Raw genomic sequence first — 27664 nt, forward strand, 5'->3', positions numbered from 1 at the left:
CTATGATAACTAATGAAATAGAAATCAAAGATGAGGTCATGTAACTAACATAGCAGAGACAGGATTGCAGTCAAGTTTTCTGGTTCCAATTAGTTTTACAGACTCTGGTTAGGGATCTCTGGATCTTTGTCCTTCTCCCTTCCATTCTTTCTACTGTTCTTTTTTTTTCAATATAGTTACCACAGTCTATCTAAGAATATCAGACATGATTACACTGATGGTTAACTTATGCTAAGAAAAATATACTTAATTCCTTCATGCCCAAACTTGTGAGAAAGAAATCACGTATCACACAGCTACTATCAATTCACTAAGGAATCTAACCAATATTTACCTTGATTCTACCATCTCATTGGCAAAGCAGAAATTAATGCTTGTACCAGAAAATATTACATTTTAGTGAGGAGAAACACAACAAAAAGAAAAATTAGCAAAATTCTCTAGTAGTGGTGATGACTTCTAAGGAGAAAAAGAACAGAGTGTGAACATGAAGTCAGGGTAGTGTGTGTGTGTGTGTGTGTGTGTGTGTGTGTGTGTGTGTGTGTGTTAGCAGTAAGCAGAGGAGTCACAGCAGAAATAGTAGAATGAGGATCTGAGGATGGAGGCATTAGACTTTAGAAAAGGTCATAAAGATAGGCTTTCTTAAGAAATACAAACCATAATTTTGTACAAAAAAATATTTGTTAATTCTCAAGAGAATATCAACATCAATCTCTGCAGAAAGTGATAAAAATAAAGTCAGATTTGGAAAGTTTCACAAGAGACAGAATAGTGATGTTTTGCTGCTGTCCTGATTATTCCAGGTGGCAGGAAGTAGAGAGCAGAAAGATGACATAATTACAGTGACCTCTGCCTTTCAAGGAGATCAGGAAATATTTTGTTAGTATCTAAGGTGAAAAGATATTCCTGATGGTTTATGGTATAATATAAAGGAAAACTTTGCTTAAAATTATAAATTTAGAGAATAGAATTAATATTGATGAGAGATATTATTTTGTCAAAAAAGTCCAGAGAACATGAAGTAATGCCAAGACAACTTGGCAAGATGATATATGACTTAAAACTTGATGAAAATATTGAAAAGTTCAGACATTTGATTCATCCAATATGTAATTAATTATGAGGATTTTGACTAAAGTGTGAAATTTGTAGAGTTGAAGACTAATTTAATAATTTTTAGAGCTTTCTATGTACAACACAGGGACAATGCTTCAGAGACACAATAGGGAGCAAGACACCTCTGCTGTTCACTGTGATAAATACATTTTCTCTTCCATATGGGCTTCTCACCAAAGTACAACTCCCAGCCTCCATTGCAGTTAAATATGATCTATGTCTAAGTTCTGGCCAATAGAATTGAGTGCATTTGATGGGAACTACTTTTAGGTATACCTTAAGGCCTAAATAAAACAGAATCTTATAGTATAAGGATTTGGGGTTCCTAAATCACCACGAATAAAGCAGTGCATCAAGTGTCCATTAAAAACAGTATGATACTTCTGTCTCTGGTGCTAAAATACTGACATTCAAGGCAGTTCATGTTGCCAATCTCATAATTAGTAACATGTAGACAGATATTTATAGTCTATGTAATTATTTCTCATAGCAAATAATTCTGGTTATAACCTTAAGAATTAGTTGTTTTCCAAGTCACATGAGTTGAATTAATGCTTATATGGTATTGAATTACTTGATCTCAATATACAGGTAAGATACATATAGAAGCTATTCCAAATCACTGACACTTGAATATCCAAAATAAATGGTTATTGGACAAGTGTGGCAATACGTTTACTGCAAAGTATTTGATAAGTATAGATAAATGCTGAAGGAGAGTCAAAAGAGTTAGCTAGCATTCTTGGGTGAAGGAGCCACAAAAGCCCCGAGGCAGTGTTTCTTAGCCTTTCTAATTCTAAGACCCTTTAATATAGTTCTTCATGTTGGGTTGATCCCCAACTATAAAATTATCTTGTTGCTACCCCATAACTGTAATTTTGCTGCTTTTGTGAATTGCAATGTAAATATTAGTATTTTCCAGTGATTGTGGGGTTATAAGCCCCAGGTTGTGAATCACTTTCCTAGTAGACTAGGCAGGCTTTATTGCATTTGCAAATGATAAAGGAAATGGCAAAAAAAACATGGAGAACATTCCCATAAAAATTGACATGCAACTTGAGTAGAGAACAGAAATAGAAGAAAACTGGCATTTGCTCTAATGTTTTAAGGGATGTTAGAGCAAGCAATGCAGTTTTATAAAGGAAAACAGGAACTGGTAATTCAATACAAATAAAAAAAAATTACTGAGTGCCTACCAGATGAAGGACCTTCCAAAAGTGTACGGCGGATACAGAAGGGAGATAATAAGGACACAGCCCTTGCTGCAAAAGTATTTATAATCTATTAGAGGAAATGGCCATACATGACTGCAACACAGTGCTGAACAAGATAAACATAAGTAAGAATGGTAATGGGCTTCAAGAGATAGATAAGTGGTATGGGAAATGACATAGGAAGGGCATGGAAAAGAAAAGCAAAATTTCATACAGGAGGTACAATGCCAAGATTGACCTTGGAGAAATCATGTCACCACGGTTGGTTATGAACACATCAATTTCACAAAAATAAAAGAATTTCAAAAGAAGTGTTTTGTTAATATTTTGAGCAAGAACCACTGCTCCATGTGATGATTACTTAAAGGGACAAAAAGATGACATTTATACCTCTGATATGATAGTTAGAACATGGAAACAAACTTTTGTAGTTACACCAGAGTACTAGGAATTTCTATTTGAGCAAAATAGCCTGACTTCCAATGAGTTTGCTCATAACCAGCACTGCAAACCAGAAATTGAAAATCTTGAGTTTTATTATACCATCAGAGGCAACCAATAAACAAATCATTGAGATGTTATCATCATCAAATGGCCACTTACCATGAACAAGGCTTCATAATTTTCAATCATCTTCTGAACCACAGCGATGATGGCTGTGCTCTCTTCAGCTCTGGCTGAGCTCTGGACAGAATATTCTTTGTCTGATGACTTCTGCTTGTGGAGCAGGTTGGGTCCAAAAATGGTTGCCAGGTTTAGAGATGTCATTTTATTCCCAGTAATCTATGGGAGAAGAAGTCACAAAAACTATTCAATTTGATGTTGCTTTTTAAAATACTGGGTGGTTCAATAAGCCATGATATATTTTCATAATTTTTCCTTGGTGGAAAATATCACCTTTGTCAGAGTCAACAAAATCATGGTAATATTCCATTTGCTTCACATTTGGGATTGAAGATCAAAATTTACCACTCATCTCAATAGCACATTAAGTAAATATTTTAATTCTGAAATTTTGTTATAATACTATCCCTAGTCAACATTTCCAGTCTATTTGCACTTAAAAATATTTATATTCAGCAACACATTTATCAACATGTCTCTTTATCTGTCCTTTTACTCATCAATCAATAACATCTCCATCCATCCACTCAGCAATTCCTACCCTAGACTTGACATTTCTCATGGATCAAAATTATTTTTAACATTTCCAACAACCACCATAGCACAGTCTTTATTTTAGAGGGCTCACATTCTAGGAAGAAAATACACTTGTCATTCCTAAGAACTGAGTACAAAGAAGAAATCCAACTTCAGAGACCCCAGAACTCAGAGGTAGCAATATTGACAAAAACTGATTTTTGAATGAAGGAAAGAATGATTTCTGGTGAAAAACAGAGTTTGTTGGGTAAGGAGCATTGTGGAGCACACAAACATACATTGAATATATTTGGGACTTCAAAGCAAGGGTTTTTTGCATGGAAAAGAAAGGATTTGTGTGTTTGAAAGAACAATATATGGCCTCAGGAACAGCATTGTTGGAAGACCATGTGGGAAATTGTACCACTGCCTAGGTTTTGGGATCTAGCTTCTAAACTACAGAAGAAGTAGTGGTAAAGTCTAGTTTCCAAGATTATCAATGCAGAGAATCAGGGTGCCACACTGGAGGTGAGGACTCCATGTTTAAGTTACAGTAGGAGAAACTGATTGAGAATAGGAATATGGAGGTTTGAGGTGGGATCCATTAGACTCAAACATCCTTAAGGGGCAGCTGATAAAACAGACCAACAATGTGTCAGACATTTGGAGAGTAAGAGAAACGTGCTGGGAAGGAATGTGAGAATAGTTTCAAGTGTGTGATTTCCTATGACAGATATTCACCATGAAATTTGGTCATTCCCCTCTGGATTGGATTTTGAGTGTGATTCCAGTGGTCTATATCGGAGCCTTTCCAGGGTTGCAGCTAGAATAGTGGCTGCAGATGTTTTTTCAAATACTTTCACAAGCAGACACAAAAAAGGAAGACACAGGGTGAGCAGGGTGTGGCACTAACAGGAAGCACAGAATGAAGGCAGCGAACTACTATTTAGGTGAAAACATTTTTTAAAAACAACATGTTCAATATGTTGATAAGTACAAAGCATGGGCAAGCATGTAGAAACAAAATAGCCTTTATTCTACCAATTCCCAAATCCAGTTGTTCAAATGCTTTCCTACGTGCCTATTTGCACAGACATAGTTGTTTTTTCCTCCCCTGAAAGCTAGAGCCTCACGTCCTGTTCTGTTTTGTAACTTGCTTGTTGTCTCTTACTAACATGTTGCATTTATCTATCAATTTAAAAGATTTTTCCTTCTTTCCTTTTTCTTGGCTGTTAGCATCCTGTTGAATAAACTGATCATGATTTGTTTTAAGCACAGCCAAATGATATGCATTTGTGTCATTGCAGTCTTCTGTTACTATAAATAAGGTACAGAAATATCTACAAAAAGACAGTTTATGTGCTTGGCTGAGCACTGTCTTGAGAGTCATTTCTCCAAGTAAATCATTATAATAAGGAATATGAGCATTTTTAAAAGCTTGGCAATCATTTTACTTACTTGCCTTTTTTTCACACGGGAAGGAAAGTTTGGCTAAATATTTCTTTTTATTTTTATTAAGTATTATTATTTATCACAAATTATTCAATTTGTAAACCAGCTGTGGCCTCCTCCCTCATCTCCTACTAATCCCACCCTCCCTCCCTCTTCTCCCCCATGTCCCTCCCCTACTCCACTAATAGGGGAGGACCTCCTCCCCTTCTATCTGACCCTAGCCTATCAGGTCTCATCAGGACTGGCTGCACTGTCTTCCTCTGTGGCCTGGTACAGCTGCATTCCCCCTAGGGAACTGGTCATAGTACTGTCTTATAGGCTTGCCATGGAACTCAGGTTGCTTTATTTTTAGAAGGCAAGGCCATTTTCAGGTAAACAAGTTACCACCAGGGGAAAGTGTTCCATGTAGTAAACTTTACAGATTCCAAGAGATGATGTGTTTTCTGAGGGACTTTTAGTTGCTTGGTCTTTGTTTTATTTTGTTGACATGAAGTCCCATAAGTTTTCAATCCTCTTCCTGGAAATTCAAGGTTAAGGAGAAAATAAAATACGTATCATTTTCCAATTCTTCCTTTCACAACTTGGAAGCATCTGGAAAGCTTCCTTAGCCTCCTTTAAAGTAAAATTGGAGTTTCCCCCCCTTTTTTTAAGCATGAAGAAACTGAGGATTTTGTTTCACTTAAAAGAATGTTTAGAACAAGGGCAATCCAGAGCTCTGTTTCCGCTCTCTCCTTCTCTGGTTGCTATTCTGGGAATGCAATACCATCCATCTGTAAAACTGCACATGGATTCCAGCTGCAGCCCAAGCGGCTTTGGTTTGTTCGCCTCGTTTTATGTTTTGTTTTGCTGTTTATTAAACTGGGAAGGAGACTTGCTCCTGGATAAATCTCACCTCTGCTCCCCATGTTTTAATATATACATGTATGGGCATTACTTAGTTAATTTTAATTAATTAAAAAATATGTGGCTGGCCTAGGTAATAGGAGTCCTCAAAACCAAGCCATTACTGCATGATTTAGTTAGCCAGTCAATTCCAGGAAATCTTCTATCTTCACTAAGTAAACATCCCAGATCATTTCTAAGCACCATATAAATAGATCACATGTATTGAAAGCCCAGAGTGTTCAGACATTATCTAGGGGTTTTCCACAGACTTTCTTAGTTCTTACTTTAGATAAGTTTATGTGTAAAGCAGATGCTCTTGTGGTCATTATTTTATAGATAGTGGGTCAGTAAGACCCAGAGGTAGGAGGAGGTAGAGCCATAGCTGTATAGCTATGCTGGTGCCAGCCTTTTGTACATGATATGGGTGTACCTCCTCCTATTCAGTCTTGGTTTCCAGACCCCATGGGATCATGAGGAAATGGGAAAATGAGCTTTAAAGCAGGACTAGAGGATGTTGAGACAAGGGAGGTAGTAGTTGCTGAAGTTCTAATGCCAACTTACCATGTCCTAGAAGCAAGTACCTCCTCAAAGGTCAAGAAGTATGGCTCCACATTGTTTCTTTGTTGCTTCTTAAGCAGTTTCTTTCAGAACTTGATGCCAGTTATAGACTCTCTCACCAAAAAATTGCCTACTCACACCACAGTTTCTGTGCAATGGTGCCAAACCTTATGCTCTGAAAACTACTCTCAGGGACGTCGGATTTTATTTCTACTAAAATATTTTAAAGGGGGAATGAAATGTTTCTTAAATCTGAAAATTTCTTTTTTCCCTAATTTTTAAAGCAAATAGTAAGCTAAATGGAATGGAATAAAACAAAATTAACACAGGAAAATAAATTCAATAAAATAACACCATTTTCCCAAAAATAGTATCAATAGGTTAACTGACAATTTTCCTCAATATATACACATACTTCTTTTATATCTGTTCATGATCTTAACAACTAAGAGTACATCGAATTTTAAACATATCTTAGAAGGAACATGGTATTTTCACTTTGACACCACTTTTTCTCCTTTTCCACTTTTACAAAGAGCTCTGCCAAAGCTTTGTCTTTAGTCATATGAATCAGTCTTCTTCCATCTTGCAATTTGTAAAACAAATTGATGGTCTAAAAAATGGCTAACACAAACTAATAAATAGGTAGAAGAGAAGCTGGACAAATGCTCTGTTCTTTGACCACAGTTTACAATGTGATACTTTGCCTTCCTCTCTTCTACCCATTTTATGTTCCCTATCTGTTCATGCAACTAAAAAATTCTAAGCAAGTAAACGCTCCTCTGTTCCTCTACCCCCACACTTACTAACTCTCATTCCTATGTCATGCTTATGTTGTCCATATACTCAATTCCTTATAGGCCATTTAAAATGTGGTTTTTATTCAGCCATCTCCATGGAGCTATATGCAGGTATTCTAGTTCATTTCTATTCCTTCTCTGAATGTCTGATGAGATTTGGTACTATATTTCTTGGTTCTGCTTACCTTCTGTCTTCATCTCCCCTACCTTCTAGAGTTGTGTTTTTTATACTGCATTTGATACAAAGGCTTCCTAACATCCCCCCTTTCTCCTTCCCTCCCTCCTTCTCTTTATCCCCCTCCCATCTCTCTGTGTGTGAAATTAATGTACAGCATTATATCATCTGTTACTCAATGCTCCCAAAGTTCATATCTTAATAGGATGGAGACTCTATCCACAGAAGCATTCAGTACTCTATGAACATTGCCCAGTTTCCTACCACTCTCTCAGTACTAATCTGCTACTTAAGTCCAACATGGCTGCTTGCTTATAGTCATTTCTAACCTGTCTAAGAAGTAACATTGTCCTCCCATTTTCACTGATGTTTTAACTCAGTAACTTAGACTGGCTATAGTCTGAAGGACAACTGGATATTGACTAGACTGGCTGTCTAATCACCAGCTAGTATGTGATGACTTTGTATACGTTGATGAATGAGACCCTTCTACAAGAGCTTTTTTTTTTTTCTTTTGTTGTTTTTGTTTTTTTGAGACAGGGTTTCTGTGTAGTCTTAGTTGTCCTGGACTCACTTTGTAGACCAGATAGCCTCAAATCTCACAGAAATCTGCTTGTCCCTGCCTCCCAGAGTGCTGGGATTACAGGCGTGTGCAACTGTGCCTTGCTTGCAAGAGCCTTTTTACTGTTACTTAGTGGGATATTGTTCTAAAAACTCTTCACACCTCCAGTGACTACAGGGTATATGGCACCTATCCCTGAGTTGTAAACTGTAAAAATGTGCCACTTATATTACTATACGTGGAAGCTCCCTGGAGGACATGGGCTAAGTTACCTAACCACTGTTGCTCAGTTTCCACCCCTGAAAAGTGGGCACAATGACATTTATCCTGCCTGTTAGAAGGATTCGGTACTGTGGAACAACCAATACATGATAGCGGAGTCATAAATGGTAGTTAGGATCAAGATTAATCTATATTTTTATTTATTTTTCAATATATATTAATCTATATTTCAATCTTTATTGTCTTCTTTGGGGCATGAGTAATGGAGTTTTGTTGAGATTTGAACTGAAAACTGTGTACTGAAATTTATTCCCCAAAGGCAATAGGTAGCCAATTGTTTGTTTTCCTCAGTGCTTTCTTTATCATCCCAGGTTCAGGTTTCTCATTCTCACATAGTACTTAAGGAACACCAGAGAGGCAATTGGCATACCTTCCAATCAGAGTTCTGTTTACACTCAGCCACCAGACTCCACAACTTCCATTATCTCTGTAGTCCACAAAGGCTGACACCCAGACAGATAATGTAACTATGCAACAATTATGAGAATTATAGTATACCCATGGAAGAGCTGTGTATGCTGAAATAAGGTGTCAGGACCGTATGATGAAACCTGAAGCCAGCAGAGGTTTCAGTAATTATAACTCCTACAGAGAAAAATGGCTACCTCTGGAAAGTTCAAGTTCCGTTCTCACACTCCTGGTGGGAAGGAGGCATAGAAATGCAGAATTGCTTTTCTGAATTTCTGTGAAAAAATTACATATATCCATGTCCTGTGGAAACTAACTCTGACAACCACAGAACTGAGTTCATCATGTAGCTGAGCTCTGCTTAATATGGACTTAAATAACAGCACATGTAGTTAAGTAGAATTGGAATGCCCATGACTCTCCTTTGTTGATTTACAGTGCATGTTAACCTATTAATGGATCTGAGGCCTCTAGGAAAAACCAACATTAGATAAAAGTACAACTGTATGAAAATAAAGATGAAAAGAAGGTCTCTTATGAGGGTGAAAATTCAATAGCTAGTAGGCAGAGCTTCTTTTAATCAATGATGAAACTGTAAAACTCTTGGAAGTATGAGTGTGACTGAAGTAAACCACAGGCCCAAATCTTCATATGGGAGGAGGTATCATACTATCTCTGAATAGGGAACTCATTTTAACTAGAATATACTTAAATGGTCCATAGGACTTTTACAAATGTGCCTTTAACAGTTGCCTTCATGTGGCACTGCTACACAAGAGCAAAGACTAGAATCTCCAGTTCCATCAATACCTGATCCAAAAGCAGAATAGAAGACCCATCTCATTCAGAAAATGCCTGTTTTGGAAGAATGGTTTAAGTGGTGAAAGGTCCTCTCTACACTAATATAGATGAGATAAGAGGGGATGTCACACTTTGATTTCACTTCAGCCAAACAGATCAAACCAGTTACAAGAATGGTATTTTTCTCAATCCCACATTTCATTTTAACATATTTTCCAAACCTTCTGAAGCTAATTGTTTTTGTTCCCCTCACAAATGGATGTTTAGTCTTGAATAAAACATCTTTAAGGAAAATAGCAGCCTCATTTTGGATATCATTGAAATGGCAAGGGAGTCAACAGCTTATGTGTTTACAGGAACTGTCCCTACTCACCCACCCACACAAGAACAGGCACTGAGAAGCACTATTACATAAACATCTAGGTCATAGAACTTGTGATTGGATTTATAATCACCACAAAACGTTTTATTGTAGAGGATTGTTGTAGCTATTCTGGGTTTCTTGTTGTTCCATATGAAGGTGAGAATTTTTCTCTCAAGGGCTGTAAAGAATTATGTTACCTGATCTTTGACAAAGACCCCAAAACCATACAATGGAAAAAAGATAGCATCTTCAACAAATGGTGCTGGTCCAACTGGATGTCTACATGTAGAAAAATGAAAATAGATCCATACTTATCACCCTGCACAAAACTGAAGTCCAAGTGGATCAAAGACCTCAACATAAAACCAGACACATTAAATTGGCTAGAAAAAAAAGTGGGGAATACCCTAGAACTCATTGGTACAGGAGAAAACTTCTTGAACAGAACACCAACAGCACAGGCTCTAAGAGCAACAATCAATAAATGGGACCTCATGAAACTGAAAAGCTTCTGCAAAGCAAAGGACAATGTCATCAAAACAAAGCGACTGCCTACAGATTGGGAAAGAATCTTCACCAACCCTTTATCTGACAGAGGACTCATATCCAGTATGTATAAAGAACTAAAGAAGCTGAAAAGCAGCAAACCAAGTAATCCACTTAAAAAATGGGGAACAGAGCTAAACAGAGAACTCTCTGTAGAGGAATATCGAATGGCAGAGAAGCACTTAAAGAAATACTCAACCTCCCTAGCCATTAGGGAAATGCAAATCAAAACAACCCTGAGATTTCACCTTACACCCATGAGAATGGCCAAGATCAAAAACTCAAGTGACAACACATGCTGGAGAGGTTGTGGAGAAAGGGGAACCCTTCTCCACTGCTGGTGGTAATGTAAACTTGTACAACCACTCTGGAAATCAATCTGGTGCTTTCTCAGACAACTAGGAATAGCGCTTCCCCAAGATCCAGCCATAGCACTCCTAGGCATATATCCAAAAGAGGCTCAAGTACACAAAAAGGACATTTGCTCAACCATGTTTGTAGCAGCTTTATTTGTAATAGCCAGAAGCTGGAAACAACCCAGATGCCCCTCAACTGAAGAATGGATGCAGAAATTGTGGTACATCTACACAATGGAATATTACTCAGCAATGAAAAATAAGGAAATCATGAAATTTGCAGGCAAATGGTGAGACCTGGAAAAGATCATCTTGAATGAGTTGTCCCAGAAGCAAAAAGACACACATGGTATATACTCACTCATATAGACATACAACATAGGACAAACCCACTAAAATCTGTGCATCTAAAGAAACTAAGCAAGAGAGAGAGAGGACCCTAACTAAAACGGTCAATCCCCATCCTGAAAGGCAAAGAGAATGGACATCAGAAGAAGAAGAAAACAGGAAACAAGCTAGGAACCTACCACAGAAGGCATCTGAAAGCCTCTGCCCTGCAGACTATCAAAGCAGATGCTGAGCCTGATGGTCAACTGTTGGACAGAGTGAATGGAATTTTAGGTAAGAAGTGGGAAATAGCAAGAGCTGGAGAGGACAGGAACTCCACAAGGAGAGGAACAGAACAAGAAAATTTGAACACAGGGAACTTCCCAGAGACTCATACTCCAACCAAGGACTATTCATAGAGATAACCCAGAACCCCTGCACAGATGTAGCCCAGGGCAGTTCAGAGTCCAATTGGGTTACATAGTAATGTGAAGAGGGACTGCCTCTGACATGAACTGACTGGCCTGCTCTTTAGTCACCTCCTCCTGAGGGGGAGCAGCTTTACCAGGCCATAGTAGAGGACAATGCAGCCACTTTTGATGTGAACTGATGGACTAAGATCAGAAAGGAGAGGAGAACTTCCCCTATCAGTGGACTTGGGGAGTGGCATACATGCAGAAAGGGGAGGGAGGGTTGGATAGGCAGGGGAGGAGGGAGGGACTTATGGGGGGATACAAAATGAATAAAGTGTAATTAATAAGAAATTAAAAAAATAAACATCCGTGTTGGGAACAAAGAAAAAAAAAGAATTATGTTGGTAATTTGATGGGAATTGCTTTGACTCTGTAGATTGCTTTTGGTAAGATCACTATATTTACTGTTATTCCTGCTGAGCCATGAGCATGGGAGATCTCTCCATCTTCTGATATCTTCTTCTATTTCTTTCTTCAGAGACTTGAAGTTCTTTTCATACAAGTCTTTGAGTTATCTCCACCCCTGATTTCAAGGTGTACTATAGAGCAACAGTAATAAAAAACTGCATGATACTGCATAGAAACAAACTGGTGGATCAATGGAATCAGATAGAAGAACCAGAAATAAACCTATGGAAACCTAATTTTTGACAAAATGCCAAAACCATACAATGGAAAAACAATAGCATCTTTAACAAATGGTGCTGGACTAACTGGAAGTCTACACGCAGAAAAATGCCAATAGACCCATAGCTATCACCCTGCACAAAATTAAAGTCCAAGTGGATCAAAGACCTCAACATAAAACCAGACACGCTAAATCTGTTGGAAGAAAAATTGGGGAAGAGGCTCACACTCATTGGCACAGGAGACAATTTCCTGAACAGAACACCAATAGTAGAGGCTCTAAGATCTACAGTTAATAAATGGAACCTTGTGAAAATGAAAAGCTTCTGTAAAGCAAAGGACACTGTCAGCAGAACAAAATGACAGCTCACAGACTGGGAAAGGATATTCACCAACCCTACATCCAATAGAGTGCTAATATCCAGAATATATAAAGAATTCAAGAAATTAGACACAAATAAACCAAATAATCCAAATAAAAATGGGGAACAGAGCTAAGCAGAGAATTCTCAACAGAGGAATATAGATGGCAGAAAAACACTTAAAGAAATGCTCAACATCCTTATTCATCAGGGAAATGCAATTCAAAACAACAACTCTCAGATTCCATCTTACACCCATCAGAATGGCTAAAATAAAAAACTCAAGTGACAGCACATGCTGGAGAAAAATGTGGAGAAAGGGGAACTCTCCCCCATTCACGGTGGGAGTGCAAACTTTTACAGCCACTGTGGAAATCAATCTGGGGCTTTCTTAGAAAAGTGAGAATAGCACTGTCTCAAATTCCAGCTATACCACTCCTGGGAATATACCCAAAAGATGCCCCACAATTGAATAAGGAAGTTTGCTCAACCATGTTAGTAGCAGCTTTACTTGTAATAGCCAGAATCTGGAAACAACCTAGATGTCTTTCAACCGACGAATGGATACAGAAATTGTGGTACATTTACACAACAGAATACTACTCAGCTATTAAAAACAAGGAAATAATGCAATTTGCTGGCAAATGGATGGAACTAGCAGAGATCATCCCGAGTGAGGTAACCCAGGAACAGAAAGACAGGCTAATAAGTATATATTAGCCATATATTATAGGACAGCCGTCTACAGAGCTAAGGAAGATAAACACTAAGGAGGACTCCAGGGAAGATGTGTAAATATCATCCAGAATGGCAAACAGGATAGACACCAGAAGTGGTGGAAGATAGGAAAGAGAATGGGAGTCCACTATAGAGGGTCCCCTGAAAGGATTCACCCAACAGGGGATCGAAGCAAATGCTGACACTCACAGCTAAACTTTGGGAAGAGCGCAAGGAGTCTTATGGAGGAAAAGTGGCTTGGGATTAGAAGGATATGGAGGGAACAGGAGCCTCATAAGGAGACCAACAAAACTAAAAGTTCTGAGCCTAAGGTGTCCTGCAGAGAATGATGCACCAATGAAGTACCATGCATGGAGAGGGCATAGACCCCCTGCTCAGATGTGGCCAGTTGGCTGCTCAGTCTCCATGTGGGTCTCTGAGGGGATCAGAGGCTGCCTCTACCATGAACTCAGTTGACTGCTCTCTGATCACTTGTCCCTGATGATGCAGCCTTGCCAAGCTGTGGAGAAAGAGTATCCAAAGAGGCCTGATGAGACTTAACATGCTATGAGCAGATGGCAATGGTGGAGAACTCCTGCTTTCAGTGGACTACGGGAAAAGGATGAGGAAAAGAGAGAAGGATGGTTGGATTGGGGAGCTGAGGGAGGGGACTTCAGTAGGGATATATAATGAATAAAATGTTAAAAAAATAAAAATGAAAAAATAATTACCATAAAACCAAATCTGTCTGCATTTCAGTGATGTGTAATCTACATTAGATGGAGGTGGGAAGACCCACTCTAAATGTGGGTGGTGTCATTGCACGGGCTCAGGTCCCCACTTAATAAAATGGACAAAGCAAGCTGGATGTCAGCAGTCATTTCTCCCCTCTCTCCCACTATAGACACATTGTGCCCACCTCCTTCCTCTTCCTGTCTCCATGACTTGCTTGTCATGTTGAACAAAATCCTCCTTCCTTAAGTTGTTTTTGTCAGGTATTTTGTTGAAATCATGAGACAAGTAACTCATGCCAATGGTGAGGTGTCATGTTTCCCAGTTGAAATGTATGGTAACATTGATGGTTTGTGTCTTAACGGTAACAGCTAGAACAACAGATGAACAATAGAAATGAAGTCACTCTGTTTTGGGTATCATACCTCTTGTCCATCTTTGCTGACATTATCGTCTGCATGTCTGGCCACAATGGAGAGGAACTGTAGGAGGCGGTGGAGGGTGTCGCAGTTGCAGGGAGGTAGAAGGTAGATGAGGAGTTGCAAGGTGCCCTGTTGTTCCTCAGGCTCCAACACTACACAAGGCAGAGAGAGGCACTCTATGTAAGAACAAGGGGAGCTGACACTGTTTGGGCACTGAGGACACCTTTCCTTTCCACAACATTAAGAAAGAGGTTACCCAGGCCAGCCCTCCTTAGTGCCTTCACACATTTTTGCACTACGTTAGCAGTTTAGCCATAAAACCCTATGAAAGGCACAGAGACAAGTTGGACCTCTAGGTAAATCATCAGAAGGATAACTCCATCTTCCTTATTTCCATCACCCAGCTTTCTCTTATTCATTACTGAGACTGACTTAATGGATTTTAGTGAACACTGGTAAATATGTACTGACAATGGCTGGGAATTGGTGAATGATCTGAATTCTTTTTTTCCCTGTTATAAAGTGATTTTATTATATTGATTTAGACATACTGTAGGTCAAATAATATTTTCTGAAGATAGCAATTGTGGACTTTAAAGCTTGACATAAAATTAGTAGCTTCAAAACTGTTTAGTGGTATTCCCCAGCAACAGCATGATAAAATAATTCAACTATGTAGAAATATAGAACTCTAGGACTAGCTGGTGTGTTTAAGGGACACACTTTTTGTTAGCAATACTCAAGACATGTAACAAAGACACTGTCTTTTTTTTTCTTAGCCACAGTCTCATCAGAATTGCTGCATTGCAGGAAGAAATGTGTGCAGGCTAACACATCTCACAAATTTTACTTCTTCCCATCATTTCTCCTTCTCTTGAGTCTGTGTGCATAGCCTTTGCAAACATTGGTATTGACTGAGCTATGCCATTTTGCTTCTTACTCTGGGTTCTAAGGCTCCCTCTTTCATCATACCAGAAGCCAGGATTCATTTTTAGGCACTGACTCAATGCACACTTTTGCCAGCATGTCAAAGCATCAACTTATAAGCACTTTCTACTTTCCTGGGGTCATTTGAAAACATCTGAATTTCTTCTTGGCTTTTCCCATTCATTTTAGTTCAGCTTTCCTCTTATTAGTTTTCCCCCAGGTATATCTCAGAAAATCCCCCAAATATCCCATCCATTAGAAACCAATAAAGGCAAAGCCAGCTATCAGAAAACACATAAACAAGATTTTCATGAGTGAGCTGGACACCCTGGTATTCCAGGATACTTTCCCACAAATTTGGCTCTGTTACATACAGAGAGTGTTGATAAATGCTGTGTACAGCTCCCTGGTGAGAAGGGGGTCAGGCATGTCCCTGAGGAACTCCTTTAACAAGGCTGCCACGTCGTGAACACTGTGCTCCTCTTCCAGACAGACATCAATCCCACGGTCAAATTCCTCACGCAGCTGGAAAATCAATGGCTCAAAAGTCAGTTACATAAGATTCATAGGGCTAAATTAACAAGAAGCTTTATATAGCCAATGCCATCTTAGAACCATCCAACCTCTGTGTTTAGTGCTCACCAAAAAAGAAATGTATTTTGATAAACAATGTCTGGAATTAAATCTGCACAAATCAGAAGAAAGGAAGAAAAAAAGAAACAACATGTCAGCTTGAGCTACAGACTCTACACATACTAGTTATGAAAATATACATGTATATATATTTGAATGTGTTATTAAAAAACTAGTTGTGTGTTTTGTTAATTATGTATTCACAGGAGTAGATGGCAAGAACCAGGAAGTTGTAAGTAAGGGGTGAGGATTAGAAGAGAATTTTGGTCAATCGTAAATGTGAAAGAACTATTACACAATCTTTGTGAATGTCACCAAACACATTATATTGGAATTTTGAGAGTTTACTAAAATACTAACAAAAAAAATCAAGATTATTTGGCAAATCACAAAACTAAAAATGTAGATGAGAAATGAATGTAAAAGGCTTAAAAGATAATATAAGGAAATGAAAATTATCTCTAATTTGTCAGAGTAGCCTTATGAGCATTTCCCAAAAAGATTTTTCTGCCTTCATCATTACACAAAACCTATTAACATCAATAGCAGCAGAGAAATATGCTAATAATGTGGCAGGAATAATATCATGCTCTGTTTTTGTCTCTGATACCTTGATGTCTCTTGTGAATTGTTCTCTGATGTATAAATTTATTATGCAAGTGCATGTGTAGTAAACTTCTGGGAGACTTATTTACTTCATTCATTTACTCCTTCCTTCCTTCCTTCCTTCTTTCCCTCTCCCTTCCCTCCCTCCCTCCCCCTCCCTCCTTTTCTCCTTCCCTCTCTCCTTCCCTCCTTCCCTCCCTCCTCCCTCCCTCCCTCCTTCCTTCCTTCCTCCTTCCTTTCCTTGCTTCCTTCCTTCTTTCCTTCCACAATGACTCATCACATTTTGCTGGATCTCAAGTCCTATTATAGTTCTTCAAAGTACACTTGTAAATAGAGACACAATGTCTCTAACTCTCCTTGATTCCTTACACTAGGAAAGATATGACCTCAGTAGGTAACACCACAAATGATAAGTTCTTACTTTAAAAATATACATATAACACCCTCTTCTCTTTGTGTGTACAGGATATATATGAACATGTGTATGTGGTACACACATGTAGAGGCCAAAGGATGATGTGTGTTTTCCTTTATCACTGGAATTCTTATGCTCATTACACAAATTCATTCACTGAACTGAACCTGGAGAGTTGGCCATTTCTTGGCTAGGCTCAAGACCATTAAGCTTCAAGGATGCTTCCCACTCTGCTTGCCCTCCATCAACCCTAGTACTGAGGTTATAGGTATGTGGCCATTGCAGGTTTTTATGTGGATGCTGGGGATCTGTGCTGAGGGCCTCATGCTTACATATCATGAACCATCTCCCAAGCTCTAGCTCTTTCTTTGAAGAAGTGCAGGCTTTAGAAAAGTTACATAAAAACATGAAATCGTAAGCTAAAGCATATTTCATATTCAAATTTAGTCCTAAATTACCACTAATTGCATCTTATCGAGTGAGCAATCCTTAAGTAAATCCCTACACAAAGACTTTCCTTCTTTTTTTTTTTTCAATAAATCTAAAGAATGTTAAGAAATAATTGCTGGCAACATCATCTGTCCAGCTGATGAAAATACCCATCACTGTTCTGAATTGCTCACTTATTCCAGACAAGTTTCCATCAGCATTACAGAGTAAAGAGGATGCCTATATCATTACTGCAATCAAGATGGTTGAGATCCACCATGATTGTGTCCCGTACACACTCATATTACATAGACACACACACACACAGAGGCAGAGGGAATGGGCAATGGAAAGAGCTTAAACCCCATGCTCTTGAATCAAATTTCTAACTTCAAAGAAAGGGGTGAAGGGGACTACAGCTGGAAGGGTGATTCAATGAGATATTATTAATAAAGTTATTCCTTAATTTTACATAAGTGTAAGGCCTAGAAGATGTTGCTGAACAACTTTCTATTTTATAAATGCCATGGTGAATGGTTAAATGTTTTTCGTTCACCTTGTTTGATTATTAAAAATACAAATAAATGACTTAGAAAAAAAAACTTTATCTTAACAATGAAGAAGGCACATGATAGGACATTTACTTCAACATATGAATAAACAATTCTTTAGACTCAGCCAACTAATTTTTTTTTAACCTGGCTTAACTTTTAAATTGTAGACTTTCTTATTTTCATCTCTTACAAGCAATATGAGAGAAATAACATTGTAACTGTCTTTTGTTAAGAAATGAGTTCTGTTAAAGGAGAGCTGGTTTGTATGAAGCCATCACAAGCACAAATACCTATCTGATGAAAGAAAATTGTCCTTGATAATGTAATATCAATTTTCTTCCGCAAGAATGTAGTGCAAGACTGGAAAAAATAAGGAACAGTCTTATCATGAAAAGCGAATCAAGGACCATAGAATCTTACAACACATTTATTTGTGTGAAAGTAATGGCATAAAAGTAGCATCAGATTAGAGTGTACAAGGCATTTTACTATCATATTTTGGCAAAATTGACTACAAAATTATTTTCCGTATTATATGATGTCTAATAACCATTTATGAGTAAGTATATACAATGTGTGTCTTTCTGCTTCTGGATTACCTCACTCAAGATGGTCTTTTCTAGTTCCCAACATTTGCCTGCAAATTTCATGATTTCCTTGTTTTTAATACCTGAATAGTATTCCATTGTGTAAATGTACCACAATTTTTGTATCCATTCCTCTCTTGAGGGACATCTGTATTGTTTTTCAGATTTTGGCTATTACAAATAAAGCTGCTGCGAACATGGTTGAGTAAATGTCCTTGATGTATACATGAGCATATTTTACATATATGCCTAGGAGAGGTATAGCTGGATCTTTTTAAAAAATATTTTATTTATATATTTATTACAATTTATTCACTTTGTATTTCCATCACAGCCCCCTCCCTCTTCTCTCCCTATGCACTGTCCCTAGTGTTCTGATAGGGGAGGACCTCCTCCCCTTCTATGTGACCCTAGCATATCAGGTCTCATCAGGACTGGCTGTATCATCTTCCTTTGTGGCCTGGCAAGGCAGCACCCCACCGCGCTCCAGGGGGAGGTGATCAAAGAGCCAGCCACTGAATTTATGAAAGAGACAGTCCCTGTACCCCTTACTAGGAACTCCACTTGGAAATTAAGCAGCCAATAGGCTTCCTTTGAACAGGACGTCTAGGTCCTCTTCTTGCAAGGTCCTTGGATGGAGTAGTAGTCTCTGCAGGACCACCTGGGCCCAGGTATTATGGCTCTGTTGTTCTTGTAGAGTTCCTGCCCCATCCATTTCTTTCTGTCTCCCCCTGCCTCCATAAGATTCCCTGCACTCTGCCCGAAATTTGGCTATGAGTCTCAGTATCTCCTTTGATACCCTGGTGGGCAGAGTCTTTCAGAGGCCCTCTGTGGAAGGCTCCTGTTCTGTTCTTTGTCTTCTACTACTTCCAATGTCTATCTTGTTTGCCCTTCATAGTGAAGATTAAGAGTCTTCCTAGGGTCCTCTTAATTGTTTAGCTTCTTTAGGGCTATAGATTTTAGTGTGTTTATCCTATATTATATGACTAACATCCACTTATAAGTGAGTATATACCATGTGTGTCTTTCTGCTTCTGGGTTACCTCACTCAGGATGACCTTTTCTAATTCCCACCATTTGCCTTCAAATTTCATGATTTTGTTGTTTTAATTGCTGAGTAATATTCCATTGTGTAAATGTACCACAATTTTTTGTATCCATTCCTTCATTGAGGGGCATCTGGGTTGTTTCTAGATTCTGGCTATTACAGATAGAGCTGCTGAAAATATGGTTGAGAAAATGTCGTTATTGAATGGTGGGGCATCGTTTGGGTATATTCTTAGGAGTGGTATACCTGGATCTTGAGATAGCACTATTCCTAATTTTTTAAGACATCACCTGATTGATTTCCAAAGTGGTTGTTCAAGTTTGCACTCTCACCAGCAATGGAGGAGAGTTCCCCTTTCTCCACATCCTCTCCAACATGTGTTGTCACTTGAGTTTTTTATCTTAGCCATTCTGATATGTGTAAGATGGAATCTGAGAGTTGTTTTGATTTGCATTTCCCTAATGACTAAGGATGTTGAACATTTCTTTAATAATTTCTCTGCCATTCAGTATTTTTCTATTGAGAATTTTCTGTTTAGCTCTGTACCCCATTTTAAAAATTGGATTACTTGATTTTTTGCTGTTTATCTTTTTGAGTTCTTGATATATTCTGGATATTAGCCCTCTGTCAGATATAGGGTTGGTGAAAATCCTTTCCCAGTCTGTATGTTATCATTTGACTGATGACAGTGTCCTTTGATTTACAGAACCTTTTCAGTTTCAGGAGGTCCCATTTACTGATTGTTGATCTTAGAGCTTGTGCTTATTGGTGTTCTGTTTAGGAGGTTGTCTCCTATGCTAGTGATGTCAAGGCTTTTCCCCACTTTTTCTTCTAATAGTTTAGTGTGTCTGGTTTGATGTCTAGATCTTTGATCCACTTGGAATTTAGAAAGGCAAACAGGATAGACATTGAAAGAGAGAGAAAACAGAACAGGACAGGAGCCTACCACAGAGGGTTTCTGAAAGACTCATTGTTTCAAAGCAGATGCTGAGACTTGTAGCCAACCTTTGGGCAGAGTGCAGGAAATCTTATGAAAAAAGGGGGATATAGAAAGATCTGGAGAGGAGCTCCACAAGGAGAACAACAAAACCAAAAATATTGGGTCCAGGCTTTTTGTTTGTTTGTTTGTTTTTGTTTTTGAGACTGATACTCCAAACAAGGACCATGCATGCAGATAACTTACACAGATGTAGCCCATGACAGCTCAGTGTCCAAGTTGGTTGGTTCCTTAGTAAGGGGAACAGGGACTGTCTCTGACATGAATTCAGTGGGTCGATTTTTTATTACCAGGCCACAGAGGAAGACAGTGCAGCCAGTCCTGATGAGATCTGATAGGGTAGGGTCAGATGAAAGGGAAGGAGGACCTCCCATATCAGTGGACTGGGGGAAGAGCATGGGAGGAGAAAAGGGCAGGAGGGTGGGATTGGTCAGGAACAAGGGAGTGGGCTACAGCTAGGATACAAAGTGAATATAATGTAATAAATTAAAATAAATAAATAAAAAGGAAAATAATTATATTCTATTTACTATCACTTATTGATTAGGCATTTTTGAATCTCCTGCTTTTCCTGCTTCAGTGACATTTTTATCAAATAGTTCCCTCAGCTCAACATGGAATGGACTTCTCCAGACATTTTCTTTCAGCTGTTTCATTCCAACTCCACTTTTCTAAGTTTCTGAGTTGTGTTTCATTCTCTTATACTTAATTCTATTATAGTCAGTTGGAAGGTAAGAAAAAGATAGTCAGAATAGAATTTACATAAACTTGAACTTTCTACCTAGTAATGCCATTGGATATCAATTTAAGTGAACAATCTGACCTTTAGTTTTCACTTACTTGTCTTACTCTCTTTTTTGAACTCCCAACTCGGAATATTCCCACTGTCTGGAGGCCTAAAAATAATCAAACAAAAGATTTTAAATAAAATCAATGTAGAAACAGTGTAGAAGGTACATACTGAACTGTGGCCTGCTGACCAGCAGTGACTTCACAGTATTCAATGACACTTTCATATTCCATACTATTCTTGTTTCCCAGATATTTAGGTGGCTCTTTAAGCATCAGTTTTTTTTTTTTTTTTTTTTTTTTTTACAGTAAATGTTTTGGGATGATAGTTTTTCCCTGTATGATTATTGATGCTATAGGTCAGAGAGATATCTTCATAGGCATTGTCCTTATAATTCTACATCTATGAGGTGATTCTATGATTAAAAATGTGAACAAAGATATGCACACAAAGGTGGTCAGTACAGCACTATTTATAATAGATAAGTAAGCTTATGTGTTTGGAGCTAATTTGGGTCCATTCAGAGGACAGACTATCACTCATCCATTTTAAAAGACATTTACAAGTAACTTTTGTAGACACAAAAACTCTGTCTTACCACCAAGTAATAGCAGTGGCATTCTCTGCATATATCTACATAATTTCTAGCTATCTATAGCATTTATTTACCTATAGTTATGTTTCATCTATATATATCATCTATATATCTACACTATATCACCTATCTATCGTTATTTATAGATAGGTATGTGTATATAGAGTATAGTTCCAACTAAGTGATACATGTTTTTAATTTTTTCAGGGAGTTTTAAAGGGTGAATAGAAATAAATTGAAATTTAAAGTGATTTGTTTCTTTTAAAGCATTTAAAATGTTTTTCTACATTTAATAGTGTTTTCTTTAAGAAGAATATTTTCCTTATGATTAGAAAAATAAAGTATATATTTCAAACTTGAAAAAAAGCTAAATTTCCTATAAAATCATGTATAACTTTATTTTGAAAAATGAAAAAAGTTATATTTTATTTCTTGTAGAGAAATTGAGGCTGAAAAAAAATGGCTCAGTGGTAAGAGCACTCGCTGCTCTTCCAGAGGACCCAGATTCAGTTCCCAGTACCCTCATGGCAGCTCACGAACACTTGCAACTCCACTTTTAGGAGACAGCCACTTCTGTCCTCTGCAGATACCTGAATGCATGTGGTATATAAGGCTAATCTCAAACCCACACATAGACATAAAATGAAATATAATAAAATAAAAACATTTTAAAACTTTGATCTTTAAAAAAAAAACAACAGTCTCACTAGCACTTGTTGGAAATTTCAACAATATTCATTTAATTACAATGAATTTTCAGGCAACACCCACATAAGAGTCAAAAATTGTGAGTCAATGTGCCTTTTAGTGGCTTAATTTGTGTTTTGTTCATCCGCTATTTTTTTTCCATCTCCTTATACGATTTATTTTGTGAAGAAATAACTTTGATTTTCCAAAGACAAAGGCGTTTCTCCACTTTCTTTCTGTCTCACTATGGGTCTCACTATGTTAACCAGGCTGCTCTCTAACCCAAAAAGGTCTGCATTTCTCTGCCTCCTGCCTGCTGGCATTAAAGGGCATGTGACACCATATGTGGCTTCCATTTTCTTGAAGAACCCTTCATGATCACTAAGAAGTAGCATCATCCACATTTTTTTTCACTGTTCATTTTCTCTTCATAATCAGGTACAAGAATGGTGCTATATTGAGAGTACTAGTGGCCATTTGAATCTACATGAATATATTTGATCTAAGATCAAATTCAGTAAACAGGGAACACTCACAGAGTTGTTTGAATCTTGCATTCAGACTCCTAGATAAGTCGGGCATCATGGCACTTACCTTTAATCCTAGCACTGGGGAAAGGCAGAGGCAGGCAGAGGCAGGTGGAGGCAGGTGGATCCCTGTGAGTTGGAGGCCAGCCTGGTCTACAAAGCAAGTCCAGGACAGCCAATGGTACTACATAGAGGAACCTTGTCTCAAAACAAAACAAAATTTAACAAAACAATATACATAAGGATTCCCAGAGTATTGGAGCAGGTAGTCAGGCATTCTCCTTAATCTAATTTCATCTTGTTTTCCCTCACCAACAACTGAAAAAAATTCTGACTAGTGAAACATGTGTAACTGGAAAGAATTTTAAAATTTATAGAATTACTTCTATCTAGAAACAACAAAGTAAAGGCTTGCAATTCTCTTCACGGGTCCTTTATATCATAAATATTCTGTGTGTATCCTTTATATTGGTATTAATTATTTTATTATTATATGGTATCAATGATTCTTGACTTATCTCAAAAATAGTAAATTTTCACATTTTTGATATTAAATATTAACACCTTTATTTTATGTGTTTATTTCACCTTCATGTATATGTATGTCTATACATCTGTTTTTGAATTGTCTTTATTTTTTAAAAGTGGAACAAATCTACTTACCATGTTTTTCCAGATGTTGGCAGCAGCTGTCCACTAGTCTGGGGACCTGCCTGTAAATAGGATTCAGACTCAGCTTCTTATCTCTGGCCTTTTCTTTTTTATTCTGAGCCTCAGCAGGCAAGGAAAGTTGTAAAGCTTCTAGGAGTCGAGACTGGTTGTCATCCAGATCGGTGATGGAATCCACTGACATGGCACCCTGTAAATGATGTGCAGACTTGAAGAAGAGGGCAGACAGCAGGAAAACAAAACAAAACAAAACAAAACAAAACAAAACAAAAAAAACCAGCTGCTTGCAGAGGCCACCCAATAGACATTCATGAAGGACTGTAACTCTCAAAAGATAATACTGCCTCATTTAATTATGTTGTTTATTGCTGACATATTAAGAAGAAAAACTAAATGCCTTTTGAAAGAGTTAGGAAATATCTACAACATAGGATAAATATTGTTAGTGACAATTTCAATACACAGACTTTTCCAAATGGAAGACAGGAGACGGGAAACATATAATTAAAATACTTTGATTCAACCACTTCATTTTTTGAAACAAAAATTGCATACTCAATGAATGAGGTAAAGTCATAGAAGTCTTGTGAATAAAGAAATCCTCAATTACAGCTCTAAGAAGTAGAATTTAAACATAGGAAGATTCAAACTTGATATTGTGGTACATGCCTGTAACCCCAGCATACAGGAGGTTACAGCCTTATGTCTTGAATGAAGTGTGTGGTAAGAAGTTAGCTATTGGAGTCCTCGTAAGACCTGGACTCAGAAAAGGATATTTTAGGAAGTCTACTGCCTAGGTCCCAGGTCGCCCAAAAGCTCAAATTTAGAGCTTTGGTGTTTCTGTTATTTGCATTTATAAACACTCTTAAGACAATTGCAGGCTTAGAAGAACAATTTCATCTGGAAAATGCAAATATTGCTCATTTTTTTCAGTTTTTCCATTTTGTATCATAGTCAATACCATAAAAATTAACAGGGCCTTAAGTCTTGCTATACCTTAGAAGAAGTCTTGAATGCTGGTAGCTGTCTAAGAAATATGAGTTATAAATGGAAGTCCAGTTGTATATTTAACTAGGGCAGTCTTCAATGGCTGGAGATAGCAAAGATTTACAGCTTAAAGCTTAGCAAAGAACTCTCAGAGACCTGCAACATTCAGTGACTATGCTGATTACAATCCTGGCAGCCTGAGAAACTCAGCTTTCTAGGTTTCCAATTAACAGGCAAAGAGCACAGAGCCTAGATCACAATGCCCACTGGATCAATATAGCACCATATTGCTATGGGCATTTGAACAAGACTGCATACAACTGTACAGCTCTATTGAAGGAGAGACAACCTCTATTGATAAGAAAAATCTAAGTCTCTCATTGTTTTTGAACAGTTGTGGTTAGTTCATTGATCCTGGTACATTTTAAGAATGGTATTGAAAAAAAATTAGCAGAAACACTGGATCTTGGCCTCAAGACTCTGCATCTAGCATAGGGGTATCTAATTTGCAACCCATGTGTGCAAATATGTGTGTGTATATATATGTATGTATATATATATATATATAGTAATATATATGGCATTGTGATAATATAATGCCATCTATAAAGTTCATGCTCAAGAACTACACCCCTGAGTTACAAAACAAAGCAGCCAAAACAATTCTCATAATGTTTTAAACAATTTGATGGATTTGTGTTTTGTCATATTCGTAGCTACCCTTGTGGGCTTGGGACCAATAGGTTGTAGGGTAGATTTGTCTGATTGAGTAGGAAGACAGTAAGGAGATAACAAAAGTTATCTGTCTTTCTAGTAAGACAGAAGGAGTTAACAAAAGACCAATATCAATGACATTGGTGCAGAATATTCGGGTACCAAGTTAACCAGGAGAGAAAGGGAATGTTAGCTACCACATGGGGAGTACTGTTTATACATCAGTGTAAGAGATATCTACAATGTGTCCAGTTTTCATGTTAGCAGAAACTAAAGATAACCTTACTAATTTTCTGTTTTCTCAGAGTCATAGGGAATCCTGGCCAACTCACCCTTCTCCTGACCCGAGGAGCCGGTTCTGGAGTGTTTGGGGATGTGGACTCGTTTGGTGTTTCGGAGGTTGAGCTGAGAGATGAGTTACTGCTTGAGAGTTCTTTGTTCTGTCTTTTATTGCCAAATGGAAGGAGAGAAGACACAAAATCCGCTGCATCCTTCTGTTCCTCCTTCTGAAAGTCTTGCTTCAGTTTATATGCCCGGTCATTAGCAATGACTTGGGATAAGGGCATTCCAAATGCCTGTGGGATAAATTCTGCAAGAAAAATATCAAATGTTTACATTCAGGAAATGTCCAGACTGGAGAGCATTTCTTTAAGTATTCTCTGCATTTGATATTCCTCTATTGAGAATTCTCTGTTTAGCTATGTAACTGATTTTTTAATTGGATTATTTGGTTTGTTGTTGTCTAATTTTGCACAATCTGGAAAACGACCTAGATGTCCCTCAGCGGAGGAATGGATGCAGAAATTGTGGCACATTTGCACAATGGAATACTGTGCAGCTATTAAGAACTAAGAAATCATGAAATTTGCAGGTAAATGGATGGAACTAGAAAAGATCATCCTATATGAGGTAACCCAGAAACAGAAAGACACACATGGTTTACACTCACTTATAAGTGGATGTTGGCCATACAATATAGGATCGCCATACTAAAATCTAGAGACCTAAAGAAGCTGAACACTAAGGATGACCCTAGGGAAGATGCTTAAATCTCATTCAGAATGCCAAACAGAATAGACACCAGAAGCAGTGGAAGAGAGGAAACATGATGGGAGTACACGATAGAGGGTCCTCTGAAAGGCTCCACCCAACAGGAATCCAAGCAGATGCTGAGACTATCAGCCAAACTTTGGGCAGAGCACAGGGAGTTTCATGGAAAAAGGGGGGGGGTAGGATAGAAGGACATGGACGACAGGAGCCTACAAGGAGACCAACAAAGCTAAAATTTCTGAGCCCAGGGTTCCTGCAGAGACTGATGGACCAACCAAAGTCCATACATGGAGAGGACCTAGACTCCCTGCTCAGATGTAGCCAATTGGCAGCTCAGTCTCCATGTGGGTTTCCAAGTAAGGGGAGCAGAGGCTGCCTCTGTCATGAACTTGATTGCTTCCTCTTTGATCACTTGCCCCTGGCTATGTGGTCTTGCCAGGCCACAGAGGAAAAGGATCCAGGCAGTCCTGATGAGTCTTGATAAGCTATGGGCAAATGGTGTAGGAGGAGAACTTCCCCTTTCAGTGGACTGGGGAAGGAGATAAGGGGAAGAGGGAAGGTGGGTGGGTCTTGGATGATTTGAGGGAGGGATCTTCAATTGGGATATATAATGAATAAATTGTGAAGAAAAGTAATTAAAATTAAAATTTAAAAAAATTATAAAGAGAAAAAACAAAACATAAAGTTTGACATTTGGACAGAATTTAAATAAATATAAAGTTCATGAACACAAATCTTTATAAACTGTTACTACTCAATTTATGTATTTTAGAAGTCTTTGAAGGCATGAGGAAACCACGTTTATCCATTCACTCTACAAATGTTGATTGAACAACTACAATTTGCTATGTCAGATTTCGCAGTGGGAGTGGTATAAAAGATCTCAGGCCCTTTCTCATGAGGGGTTCTGAAGTAGGGAGGGAACGTGTAGAATCGGACATGTAAATAATTGTAACAGGGTGACTCTCATGTGAATAATAGAGAGATGAATGAATCCAAGGTTGAAATTCAGTTGACATACTTTAAGGTTCCTTATAAAGGAGGCCGTGTAAGAAATAATAACCTAAGGAGCAGAGAACCAATTTAGGGACACTTTAAGAAGTTTGCTCTCCCCCCCCCCCTTTTTTTTC

General features: G+C 38.0%; 1 protein-coding gene across 3 annotated transcripts in view; it reads right to left on the reverse strand.

The window, feature by feature from the left end:
* Arhgap6 (Rho GTPase activating protein 6) overlaps positions 1-27664 on the reverse strand; it is a 584642-nt gene that overhangs the window by 28332 nt on the left and 528646 nt on the right. For all 3 annotated transcript variants that reach the window (XM_060375299.1, XM_060375301.1, XM_060375300.1), the window contains 6 exons: positions 25817-26073; positions 23778-23973; positions 21356-21411; positions 15621-15771; positions 14323-14471; positions 2934-3113 (listed from right to left, as the gene is read on the reverse strand). In XM_060375299.1, coding sequence (XP_060231282.1) covers positions 2934-3113; positions 14323-14471; positions 15621-15771; positions 21356-21411; positions 23778-23973; positions 25817-26073 — 989 coding nt within the window. The remainder of the gene's footprint in view (positions 1-2933; positions 3114-14322; positions 14472-15620; positions 15772-21355; positions 21412-23777; positions 23974-25816; positions 26074-27664) is intronic.

The sequence above is a fragment of the Meriones unguiculatus genome, chromosome X (assembly GCF_030254825.1).
Source record: "Meriones unguiculatus strain TT.TT164.6M chromosome X, Bangor_MerUng_6.1, whole genome shotgun sequence".
Classification (NCBI taxonomy): Eukaryota; Metazoa; Chordata; class Mammalia; order Rodentia; family Muridae; genus Meriones; species Meriones unguiculatus.